At 47.2% G+C, this 13,088-nt stretch overlaps 1 protein-coding gene across 1 annotated transcript in view; it reads right to left on the reverse strand.

The window, feature by feature from the left end:
* MECR (mitochondrial trans-2-enoyl-CoA reductase) overlaps positions 1–13,088 on the reverse strand; it is a 37,099-nt gene that overhangs the window by 15,357 nt on the left and 8,654 nt on the right. Inside the window, exons 2-3 of the mRNA XM_061148400.1 lie at positions 5,108–5,205; positions 4,545–4,676 (exon numbers count right to left, since the gene is read on the reverse strand). Coding sequence (XP_061004383.1) covers positions 4,545–4,676; positions 5,108–5,205 — 230 coding nt within the window. The remainder of the gene's footprint in view (positions 1–4,544; positions 4,677–5,107; positions 5,206–13,088) is intronic.

Raw genomic sequence — 13,088 nt, forward strand, 5'->3', positions numbered from 1 at the left:
GTCATTGTATGTATTCCTTCAGTTGAGACTCACAAGGCAACGATAATTAGCTCCATTATAGAGATGGGGAAACTGAGGCTCAAGGTCACTGTGATTTAAACAAGGTCATGGGGGGTGGTAGTGTTGGTGGAGGAAGGAGAGCCTGCCTCTGACCCCCAGGCCAGTGCTTGCTAGGCCCCGAGGTGCCTCAGGGGGGTCTGAGTGTTTCCAACGGGCAAGTCAGTTCGCACATTCTCTGGCCGTGCCTCCCCTGGGTCTGGGGAAAAGGCTGACTACAGGCACAGCAGCAGCTGAGTGGCTCAGAGCATGAGAAATGCCCAAGATCTGGCCAGCTGAGGACTTCTCTGTTTAATGATGGCCACTGTACTCAACGGCAGTCTTTTCTAGAAGAAAGACTGTGTCTGTTCACTGCTGCACGCTAGAGCCCCACACGCTACGGATGCTCACAAGATGTTTACTGAATAAACCGAGTTAATTATCGTCTAGACAATGATAAAACCCTCATCCTGTCCGACTGGCACCTGGTTTAGAAGAAGCACCTTGTCTCTGGGGGAGAAATCCCAGTTCTGGCTACGCCACCACCACACACGTGCAATCCCACACACTCCCGGTCCGCGTCCTCTCTTCTCTCCCATCTAATCACCAAGCCCTCTCACGCCGGCTTCTCTGTTCATCCGTCTCTCCAATCCCACGGCACTGTCTGTCCAGACCCTTATCATCTGAAGCTTGAATCACTCGGCCACCTCCTCACTGGCTTCCTGTCCCCCCGCACCCTCTGCCCTTTCAGAGCGTTCTCTGTAAGGTACACGTCTGATCAAATTGTCCCTCGCCTTCACCCTTCATCAGTTCCCCCCACCTCCACACAGCGACTGTGGGTGTGAGCTCTCCGTGACCAGGACCCCATCGACATCTCCAGCCTCCGCTTGCTTCTCTGCACCCCGCCGTGACCCAGCTGCAGAGCGGGCTGCACTGCTGCCGGCGCTGTGCCTTCTCCCATTGCCACACCTCGGCCCCTGGCTGTGTTTCCGCTGTCTTCTAGACCAGCGGTCCCCAACCTTTTTGCACCAGAGGCTGGTTTTGTGGGAGGTAACTTTTTTGCAGCAGTGGTGGGGGGTGGAGGATCAGGTGGTAATAGGAGTGGCGGGAAAGCGGCAGAGGAAGCTCCTGTTGTGCAGCCTGGTTCCTAACAGCCTCAGACCGGGACCGGGTCCGAGGCCCCGGGGGTGGGGTGGGGTTGGGGACCCCAGTTCAAGCCTCACTTCTCTGGGAAGCCTTTCCTGACGCTCCCCAAGACAGGGAGCTCTTGCCTTTGTGTTCACCCTGGGATGACAGCACTCGTTACACTGCACTGTGGTAAGTGCCCCAGCCAAGGGCACGTGGAGGGCAGAGACTGTGTCTGACCCATGCTGGGGGCCCTTCACTCCGCCTGGGGTAGGGGGTGGGTGGCCTGAAGCACCAATCGTAGCCGGTGAATCCCGGGGCGGGGGGAGGGGGGCGTGGCGGGGGGGGGGAGGCGGGGTATAGGAGAGGGTGGGGCCATTCTTGGAAGCACCCCTGATCTCAGAGAAGGAAAGAGCTTTGTAGACTCCTGGTGCTGTTTTTTTTTCCTGCCCAGTACATTCTTCATTCTAACCTCTGGGATTGACAACTGCAAGGCCCCACTCTCTACACCACAGATGTTGGCAAGAGACTCAGCCAGGGCAACTGGGAGCGGCCCAAGCCCCAGCCCCTGGTGATAGGCTCGTGGATGGGCAAAGACCCAGGCGCGGCTGGTCAGAGCCCTTCTGGGGGATGGACGCGGTCGTACTGGACACATTGTGGGGGACACGCTATTCTGTTGCTCTCAGGATGATGTAAACCTCAGGCTGCCAGTGACTGTCCATTAAAGGTATGTATCAGAATGGGTCTGAATCTTAGCTCCACCAACTAACGGCTGGGTGACCTTGGGCTAGTTGCTTAATCCTTTACGTTTACTGTTGTCCCACCTGCAAAGTGGGAATAATAACAATATCTACCTCACGCTGTGGGCATATGAATAAATATAGGTAAAGTGCTTATAACAGTGCGTGGTACAAAAGGAGTGGTCAATATTTGTTGCTATTTCTATATCACTGTGGGGACGGATCCCATCGGAGGGCTAATGAGAACAAGAAAGAGCTCTCACAGACTTGGGGTTTCCAGATCCAGCTGTGCCTGAAGCTTTCCATCTCTTGTACCTCCCTGTTCCACAAATCAATTAACTGCTTTTCTGGCAAAGCAAGCTTGAGTTGACTCTTTGCAAGTTATAACCTCAAGAGTCCTCAGGTTGAAGCGGGAAAAACAGAGGCGACCAGAGTCTAGGGGGCTCTCTTTGCAGTCTGCTGTTTGAGTTTGGACGAGGGCTTCTTCTTAGGCTTCAGTTCCTCATCTGTCCAATGGGGTGAACGTCAGCCCTGCTTCCCTCTCAGGGCTGCTGCCAGGATCCATCTGTGTGACGTTTGTGCCTCAAAACCCATTAAGTGCTAAAAAACACATCTCACCAAAGACTCCTTTCTAACACCATACACAAAAATAAACTCAAAATGGATTAAAGATCTAAACGTAAGACCAGAAACTATAAAACTCCTAGAGGAGAACATAGGCAAAACACTCTCCGACATAAATCACAGCAAGATCCTCTATGACCCACCTCCCAGAATATTGGAAATAAAAGCAAAAATAAACAAATGGGACCTAATTAAACTTAAAAGCTTTTGCACAACAAAGGAAACTATAAGCAAGGTGAAAAGACAGCCTTCAGGATGGGAGAAAATAATAGCAAACGAAGCAACAGACAAAGGATTAATCTCAAAAATATATAAGCAACTCCTGCAGCTCAATTCCAGAAAAATAAATGACCCAATCAAAAAAATGGGCCAAAGATCTAAACAGACATTCCTCCAAAGAAGACATACAGATGGCTAACAAACACATGAAAAGATGCTCAACATCACTCATTATCAGAGAAATGCAAATCAAAACCACAATGAGGTACCATTACACGCCAGTCAGAATGGCTGCTATCCAAAAGTCTACAAACAATAAATGCTGGAAAGGGTGTGGAGAAAAGGGAACCCTCTTACATTGTTGGTGGGAATGCAAACTAGTATAGCCACTCTGGAGAACAGTGTGGAGATTCCTTAAAAAACTGGAAATAGAACTGCCACATGACCCAGCAATCCCACTGCTGGGCATACACACCAAGGAAATCAGAACTGAAAGAGACACGTGCACCCCAATGTTCATCACAGCACTGTTTATAATAGCCAGGACATGGAAGCAACCTAGATGCCCATCAGCAGATGAATGGGTAAGAAAGCTATGGTACATATACACAATAGAATATTACTCAGCCATTAAAAAGAATATATTTGAATCAGTTCTAATGAGATGGATGAAACTGGAGCCCATTATACAGAGTGAAGTAAGCCAGATAGATAAACACCAATACAGTATACTAATGCATATATATGGAATTTAGAAAGATGGTAACGATAACCCTATATGCAAGACAGAAAAAGAGACACAGATGTATAGAACAGACTTTTGGACTCTGTGGGAGAAGGCGAGGGTGGGATGATCTGAGAGAACAGCATTGAAACATCTATATTATCAAGGGTGAAACAGATCACCAGTCTAGGTTGGATGCATGAGACAAGTGCTCAGGGCTGGTGCACTGGGAAGACCCAGAGGGATAGGATGGGGAGGGAGGTGGGAGGGGGGATCGGGATGGGGAACACATGTAAATCCATGGCTGATTCATGTCAATGTATGGCAAAAACCACTACAATATTGTAAAGTAATTAGCCTCCAACTAATACAAATAAAGGAAAAACAAACAAACAAACAAAGACTCCTCACCCTGTTTCAAAGAAACTTCCCAGGCGGCCCCGCCCGCTCTGTGACTGCACCCCCCTCACTTTCTTCTGTGGTCCCCTCCCACGTGCACACCCTCTGCGGAGGCTACACCGAGTTTTCCTCCATTTCCAAAAGTCACCTTTATGTCTTTGCTCCATTTGTGTTCTTCACATGCCACCATGTAGGGCTCATCTCCACCTACCAAAATTCATCCATCAGAGGTCCCTGACAATGAAGCCTCCTCCTGAAGCCCTCGAGACTGTCTTTCTCACACACACAGTTGCCAGAGTTGCCTCTGCTTTCCGCGAACCTGCAACACTCCCTTTGTGGAGGTTGTTGATTTGGAGATTTCGTCAGTTAAGATTTTAACCTCCCGGAGGGCAGGGGCTGTCTTCTTTGAGTCCCTGTTGCACCCTACATTCCCTAGGGATGTAAGAGCTCTAGTCAACATGGGTGCACAGTGCTGAGAGCTGATGCACTGTCTCCTGAGCGAAAGAAACAGAGATGCTGCTCCCCTGGCCCAGCTTCCATCCCCTTGGAGGTGGGTGTATGGACTTAGTAGTAAATCCTGTGCTGTTTTCTTACACTGAGGCAAGGAGGAAATGTGTACCATGTCTGTGAAATAGGATCTGAAACAACACATGCTGGAGACACCTGGAGAAACTCACCCAAGCCAGGATTCGCTGGGATCACCCAGTCTCCTGGCTTCACCCCGGTCACACTGCTGCCCACGGCTATGACCTGTCCAACACCTTCGTTCCCTCCAACAGCAGGCAGCTGGGGAAGGAGGCCGTAGTTTCCTAAGGGAGAAGAGCACAGAGGGTCATCCATGAAGCTTGGGTGGGTTGGAGTCAGACGGACCTCAGCCCGATCTGACCAGCTGTGACTGACCAACCTCTCTGAGCCTGAGCTTCTTCATCTGTAAAAGGGGATATACTCCTCACTTTCACAGGTTATTATGAGATTAGATAACGCAGGGATTGAGCCCAGCATACTGCCGGCACTTCACAATGGCTGGTTTGCTCCCTCACTGCAATTTTCCTAACTCTTGAAAAGCCTCACATTCTAGGGGAGAGGCCAGAGGGGGCTCACACAGTGTGCAGACAGCCTCATCTGGAGAACAGCTGCCGCTAATCACAGGAATTTCACACCCACACCTGGGGAGGAATGAAAACGAGGTGGCGGCTAAGCAAAAAAGCCAATTAACATAAGCCACAGAAACCAAGGTTACCTTGGATCATATTTATGTCAGATGGATTGATAGGGGCCGCCAGCATCTTCACATGGACGTCTGATCCGCCCACAGCAGCCAGCTCCAGGTTCTTCAGTCTAAGCACAAAGCCAGAGAGATGTTCATGTCACCCAGGCTAGACAGGGAGTCTTTTGCTCAGATCATCTCCCCAAAGTAGGTCAGGCAGCAACATTTTTGAGCTGCCATTGTGTGCCCAGGGATGAGGGTTTTGTTAGGAGATAGGAGCTACAAGGAATTTGCACAGGATACAGGTTAACTCTCATTAACTGCAAGTGGACCGTCCTGGTGACCTCTTGACCCCACCGCCCACTCCAGGGCAGAAAATGGTTAACACTCCTGTGGGCCTGGGTTAGCCCTGTGCTGTCCAAACTTCCTTGATTCACCTGGTATACTAGTATTATGGATTCTCAGACCCCAGCTCTGACCCACTGAATCAGAATCTCCAGATAAGGGGCACCCCAAGGAAAAACCAGGAAACCCTTGCATGGCTCGCTTATTCTCCAATTTTTCTTTTTGCTCCATCACACATAGGGAAGACATTTCTGTTAGCTGCAGTGTGGTGAGGGAAAAAGAGAGATGGCTCATGGAGGTGGGAAAGAACTCCCTGGGCGACTGGAGCTCGCCCCCTGGAGAGACATCCCTTCATGATGAGGATCCTGGTCTGTCAGAAAGGATGCTGGATGGAGAGCGGCTGGTCTCAGTGTGAAGCTCCACCTCAGACGGCTTTGTCACCAAGAGCAGGTTTCTCCCGTGCTCCAGGCTTCCATTTCTTTATTTGTAAAGTGGGGGTGAGGTCACCATCACCTTCACCTGCACTTGATCCCTTCCAAGGGCTCTTTCCATTTCAAGTCTGTATGGTAACTGCCTCTGCTCATAATGTCTCCGCCCTAGACATCATGGTCTGTATCCACTGGAATGTTGGTTAATGGGTAAAACCTGTCCAGTGGCAATGCCCACGTGCTACTTTTGTTTTTTTAATAAAAGGAGACCTTCCAACCGGAAAGGGCTGATCAGTGTATCATTAACAGACCAACGGAGCCTTGTGACTTTTAATTATTAGAGAATCCTTTTCTGTCTTTCTCTACACCTCTAAGACTTCTTGTTTGCAGTGCTTTTCTCTGCCCAAATGTACTCGTTAAGTAATAATTCTCCTTATTTTTACTTACTGAAGGCACATGTAACAGCCAACCAGAGGTTCTTAGCATTAGGCAACAGTGTCACTTCACTAAGCTGATGTAATTCAACCTGCTTCCTGCTGTAATCTGACCTTTTAATTATACCTGAGGCTCCACTAAGGATAAAAGTGTGATTTCCAAGAAACGGCTTGTACTGGTAGTAATAAAGGTGACAGGTATTTATGAGGTGTTTATTATACACCAGGTCCTATGGTAAGGGCTTAACTTTTGTTTCTGGCAGAGTCAGGCTGGTATTCAGGATCTCTAGTTTCCTGACCAGGGATCTAACCTGTGCCCCTGAAGGGGAAGCAGGGCCACCAGGGAAGCCCCTGTGCTGAAGGATTTAAATGCATAATCCAAGATTCCTGTGACAAAAGTATAAATATTCCCAATTTTTCAAGCAGGAAATGAAGGCTCCTGGAAATGATGAAATTTACACAGAGGAGGAGAATTGGCCGGGCTTCCCTCAGAGCTCAGTTGGTAAAGAATCCACCTGCAATGCAGGAGACCCCAGTTTGATTCCTGGGTCTGGAAGATCCCCTGGAGAAGGGATAGGTTACCCACTCCAGTATTCTTGGGCTTCCCTTGTGGCTCAGCTGGTAAAGAATCTGCCTGCAACGTGGGAGACCTGGGTTCGATCCTTGGGTCGGATAGATACCCTGCAGAAAGGAAAGGCTACTCACTCCAGTATTCTGGCCTGGCGAATTCCATGGACTGTATACGCCATGGGGTCAGACATGACTGAGCAACTTTCACTTTCAGAAGAATTGGTCAGGGAGGGGCTTATCTACTTTCAAGGTGCTCTTATTTACCTTGCTCTAATCCAGCAGCTGAAATTAGCATGGGAACCCCTCTGAAGGCCTACAAGGACCTCCAGGGACCTACCCTGGGAATCCTTGTACTGGATTATGACCAAAGTAAGACGGGCCATGGACTTCCCAGGTGGTGCTAGTGGTAAAGAATCTGCCTGTCAATGCAGGAGATGCAAGAGATGTGGGTTTGATCCCTAGGTTGGGAAGACCCCCCTGGCGGAGGAAAATGGCAACCGACTCTAGTATTCTTGCCTGGAAAATTCCATGGACAGAGGAGCCTGGTGGGGTACAGTCCATGGGGTCACAGAGAGTCAGACACGACTGAGCACAGCACACACTCAAGGGAGGATGCGCTTTACCACAACTGCTCAGTTCAGGCCTCAGTCACGTTAGACTCTTTGCGACCCTGTGGACTGCAGCACGCCAGGCCTCCCTGTCCATCACCAACTCCTGGAGCTTACTCAGACCTATGTCCATTAAGTTGGTGATACCATCCAACCATCTCATTCTCTGTCGTCCCATTCTCCTCCCACCTTCAATCTTTCCTAGCAACAGGGTCTTTTCAAATGAGTCAGTTCTTTGCATCAGGTGGCCAAAGTATTGGAGTTTCAGCTTCAGCATAAGTCCTTCCAACGAATATTCAGGACTGATTTCCTTTAGAATTGACTTGATGGATCTCCTTGCAGTCCAAGGGACTCTCAAGAGTCTTCTCCAACACCACAGTTCAAAAGCATCAGTTCTTTGGCACTCAGGTTTCTGTATAGTCCAACTCTCACATCCATACATGACCACTGGAAAAACCATAGCTTTGACTAGATGGACCTTTGCTGGCAAAGTAATGTCTGCTTTTTAATATGCTATCTAGGTTGGTCATAGCTTTTCTTCCAAGGAGTAAGCGTTTTTTAATTTCACGGCTGCAGTCACCATCTGCAGTGATTTTGGAGCCCAGAAAAATAAAGTCAGCCACTGTTTCCACTGTTTCCCCACCTATTTCCCATGAAGTGATGGGACCAGATGCCGTGATCTTAGTTTTCTGAATGTTGCTTTAAGCCAACTTTTTCACTCTCCTCTTTCACTCTCATCAAGAGGCTCTTTAGTTCTTCTTCACTTTCTGCCATAAGGGTAGTGTCATCTGTGTATCTGAGGTTATTGATATTTCTCCTGGCAATCTTGATTCCAGCTTGTGCTTCATCCAGCCCAGCATTTCGCATGATGATTTCTGTATAGAAGTTAAATAAGCAGGGTGACAATATACAGCCTTGATGTACTCCTTTCCTGATTTGGAACCAGTCTGTTGTTCCATGTCCAGTTCTAACTGTTGCTTCTTGACCTGCATACAGATTTCTCAGGAGGCAGGTCAGGTCGTCTGGTATTCTCATCTCTTGAAGAATTTTCCACAGTTTGTTGTGATCCACATAGTCAAAGGCTTTGGCGCAGTCAATAAAGCAGAAGTAGATGTTTTTCTGGAACTCCCTTGCTTTATCGATGATCCAACAATTACCACGATGATCATCCACAATGGTCCACGATGATCCATGATCCATCGTGGGTCGGCGGGGGCCTGCTGCAGGGTCAGGGGCACTGAGTGCAGCAGTGCGTGCACGGGGCCTTTTGAAGGAAGTGGCCATTATCTTCATCACCTCCACCATAGTTTGGCCTCAGTTCGAACAACAGGGAGGGAACATAGCCCTGCTCATCAGAACAAGACCCAGTTTTACCCTCAGTCAGTCTCTCCCATCAGGAAGCTTCCATAAGCCTTTTATCTTTCTCCATCGGAGGACAGACAGAATGAAAAACCACAGTCATAGAAAACGAATCAAATTCATCACACGGACCACAGCCTTGTCTTACTCAATGAAACTATGAGCCATGCCGTGTAGGACCACCCAAGATGGATGGGTCATGGTGGAGAGTTCTGACAAAATGTGGTCCTCTGGAGAAGGGAATGGCAAGCTACTTCAGTATTCTTGCCTTGAGAACCCCATGAACAATATGAAAAGGCAAAAAGTTACGACACTGAAAGATGAACTCCCCAGGTCGGTATGTGCCCAATATGCTACTGGAGAACAGTTGAGAAATAACTCCAGAAAGAATGAAGGGATGGAGCCAAAGCAAAAACAACCAGTTGTGGATGTGACTGGTGATGGAAGTAAAGTCCGATGCTGTAAGGAGCAATATTGCATAGGAACCTGGAATGTTAGGTCCATGAATCAAGGCAAATTGGAAGTGGTCAAACAAGAGATGGCAAGAGTGAACATCGACATTTTAGGAATCAGTGAACTAAAATGGACTGGCATGGGTGAATTTAACTTAGATGACCATTATATCTACTACTGTGGGCAAGAATCCCTTAGAAGAAATGGAGTAGCCCTCATAGTCAACAAAAGAGCCTTAAATGCAGTACTTGGATGCAATCTCAAAAATGACAGAATGATCTCTGTTCGCTTCCAAGGCAAACCATTCAATATCACAGTAATCCAAGTCTATGCCCCAACCAGTAATGATGAAGAAGTTGAAGCTGAATGGTTCTATGAAGACCTACAAGACCTTCTAGAACTAGCACTCCAAAAAAGATGAACTTTTCATTATAAGGGACTGGAATGCAAAAGTAGGAAGTCAAGAGACACCTGGAGTAACAGGCAAATTTGGCCTTGGAGTACAGAATGAAGCAGGGCAAAGGCTAACAGAGTTTTGCCAAAGAGAACACACTGGTCATAGCAAACACCCTCTTCCAACAACACAAGAGAAGACTCTACACATGGACATCACCAGATGGTTATTACCATGACTGAAAAACAGCTGCAAACAATCAAAATAATGTAGAAACACTCTCTACAGAAAATGGTTAACTAGGAAGAAGTTGATGACCAGGGCAGAGAAAAATAAAGAAAGGGCTTTTTTTCCCCTCTTGTAGGTTAAGTATTAAGAAATGTATGTATTTACACATATCTGGAGGAGGGAGAGTCCTTGTAACAATAATAACTACTGCTCGAGTGTGCACCAGCCAGGCGCTCAGGTAAGTGCTTTCCATGCGAGTTTTCATACTATTATTCTGATTGCATAGCCAAGGAACAAAGGCACCAAAGAGGTAGATAACTTTTTAAAGGCCCCCCAAAGTAGTAAGTGGCTGATTTGAATTGAACCTGGCAATGTGATACTAGAGAAGCCAGCTGGTGAAGGGCTGACCCCAGACCAGGCAGAGGGGGCTCTAAGAGGAGCACCAGTTTGGAGTGGTGGGCGTCCTCAATCCTTGCCTGCAGAGACGAAGGGGGCCAGCCTCCCACCCCCAGGATAAGCAGGAAGGCCTTAGCCCGGAACCCACAAACAAGTCTGCATTCCAGAGAAAAATCCTGCCCAGAGCAAATGGATCGCGGCCTGGTTGCCCCTTTGTATTATCCACACTGCTTCTCTCTTGCATTGCGACAGATAATCAGAGTTTTTCTGTAAGGTGACAGAGTCCGTGCACTCAAGCTACTTAAAGACATTTTTCTTTTTCCTGTACATTTTCTACATGTTCCTCCCTCAGCCCAGGATTCCTTTTTCTACAGCTTCTCTGTGAAGTGAGAAATTCAACTCACCCTTTAATACCTGGATGAAATTTTACTTCCTTTGACCCTCTTCTTAGACTCTGCAGCAATAAAAATCACTTGCTCCCCTCTCTGTGCTCCCATTACATGGACAGTGTGACTGTCTATACCATTTAAGACCATCTTACACAAGTTCATTGCTTGCTACCTTATGAAATTTTTTCAAGCATTTTCTTTAACCTATCACAATAAGGCATAAGTTCACATTCCTTTTCCAACTTCTGGGGCTATACATCCTCCAGAGCTCAGGCTCATGTGTTATCTGCAACCCTCCCTGGGGGATGGGCAGCACTCCCAAAAGACATCGTTTCTGCAGCAAAATATAGGAATATGCACATTAAGTGGACTGAATAGTGGCTATATAAAAATTTCACTTTAGATCAGCTTTTGCCTCCAAGAGTTATGAAAAAAAAAAAAAACCACAAAAACAGAACTGTTGATTTTCAGAACTTTCTGAATTTTGGAGTGCAGATATGAATTTGGATTCGAATCCAAGTCTTTTAGACTCAGTTCAGGGTTCTTTTTATTTATCACTGAGTTTTACAGTCAGAATATATGTTGTCTCCTTATTCGACTGTGAGCTTATGGAAGGCAGAGAACTCTCAGTCTTAACTCAGTGTTTAGCAGTGTCTGGGACCAAAATAGTGCTTGAGAATGCTTCTTAAAGAAATAATCTCATTTTCCTCTTAAGTGAGAAAATGTACTGTAAAGGTAACAGACATTTAGAGAATCATGGGCAGAGCTCACAGCATAGGGACTTAGCTATTAAGGTGGTATTTACTCTCTTTAATCCTGGGCTGTTTAGAAAAATACTGGTGTAGGACGGGTACAAATAAAAATGGATATTATCCTTAAGGGAGTTCAATCTAAGGAAAAATCCACGCCTCTTTTCCTCAATGGAAAGTGCAGATCAAATCTGTACTAAGACTGTAATTCTTAAAAATCTAGATGACCACAGATAAGAATAGAAGTAGATCTCATGAAGGCTGAGCACTGAAGAATTGATGCTTTCAAACTGTGGTGCTGGAGAAGACTTTTGAGAATCCCTTGGACAGCAAGGAGTTCAAACCAGTCAATCCTAAAGAAAATCAATCCTGAATATTCACTGAAGGACTGATGCTGAAGCTCCAATACTTGGGTGAAAAGCTGACTCACTGGAAAAGAACTGGATGCTGGGAAAGTCAGGGGGCAGGAGGAGAAGGGGGGCAGCAGAGGAAGAGATGATCAGATGACATCACTGACTCGACGGACATGAGTCTGAACAAACTGGGAAATAGTGAAGGACAGGGAAGCCTGGCGTGCTGGAGTCCATGGGATCACAAAGAATCAGACATGACTTAGCGACTGAACAACAACATCTCAGTTCCTAAATGAAGGGTAGAACATGGATATGGAGTGAAAGAGGCAGTTCTGGGTGTGAACCCTACCTTGGTTATTGACTGGCTAGCTGAACCTCACAGTACTCATCTGTGGAATGGGAGCAGTCTAGAAGTCAGCTCACAGATGAGATGAGTTACAGACATAAAGCACTTGCTAGAGAACCTGATACACAGCCGAGGCCAAATAAACGGCAGCTGTCGTAAGTTGCGGGACCACCCAAGGAAATCTTTGAAACAGCTGGCTATACCTCTGGAAAAATAATCACCGAATCACTCAAACGAAGAAGGCAACTTTTTGGAAAATCTGAGTATATTTAATTCAACAAATATTTATTGACGGTCCTACTAAGTGCCAGGTACTGTGCCAAGGGCTTTAAAGATGGGGGAAAAAAAAAGTATCTCCTGCCCAAGAGCTTGATGGCGTGGGGACTCAACGTTTGAAAACACTGGGACTGGCTGGAGGGAGAGCGAAGCATTAGCAGAGGGACTTTGGAAGGTGTGACCCCTTAGCTGGAACTTCAAGGATAAACAAAAGTTTACGGGGTGGACTGAATGAAATATTTCCTGCCAGTAGGAATGGCAAAGAATCTAACCTGACTGTGGGCCGGGCCCAGATGCAGTCTGGATTGGAGCTGTGGGAATGGAGAGAAGAATTTGATAACCTAGAATCCCCTTAATAAGTGGCATTGATGTCACTGGGTGACTGACTCCATGGAGGAGTGGCTGAGGCTCTTTCATGGCTCCCAGACTTCTGCTTTGGGCAACCGGATGTTGAGATAGGAGGAAAGAAGAGTGGCTTGGAGCGGGGAGGAAGGTGTTATGTCTGCAGCCTGAAGCAGGAGGCCAGCAGTGTGGTGTGGAGCGGAGGGTACTCTGCGCTGGATGCCCTGGGCTGAGAGTCAGCTGTGTGCACGTGGAATCTAGGGTAGTAGATAAACTTATTCTGGGTGATCTGGCTGGACAGTTAAACTATAATGTTAACAGCTTCTTGAGCTCCAGATACTGTG

The sequence above is a fragment of the Dama dama genome, chromosome 8 (assembly GCF_033118175.1).
Source record: "Dama dama isolate Ldn47 chromosome 8, ASM3311817v1, whole genome shotgun sequence".
Classification (NCBI taxonomy): Eukaryota; Metazoa; Chordata; class Mammalia; order Artiodactyla; family Cervidae; genus Dama; species Dama dama.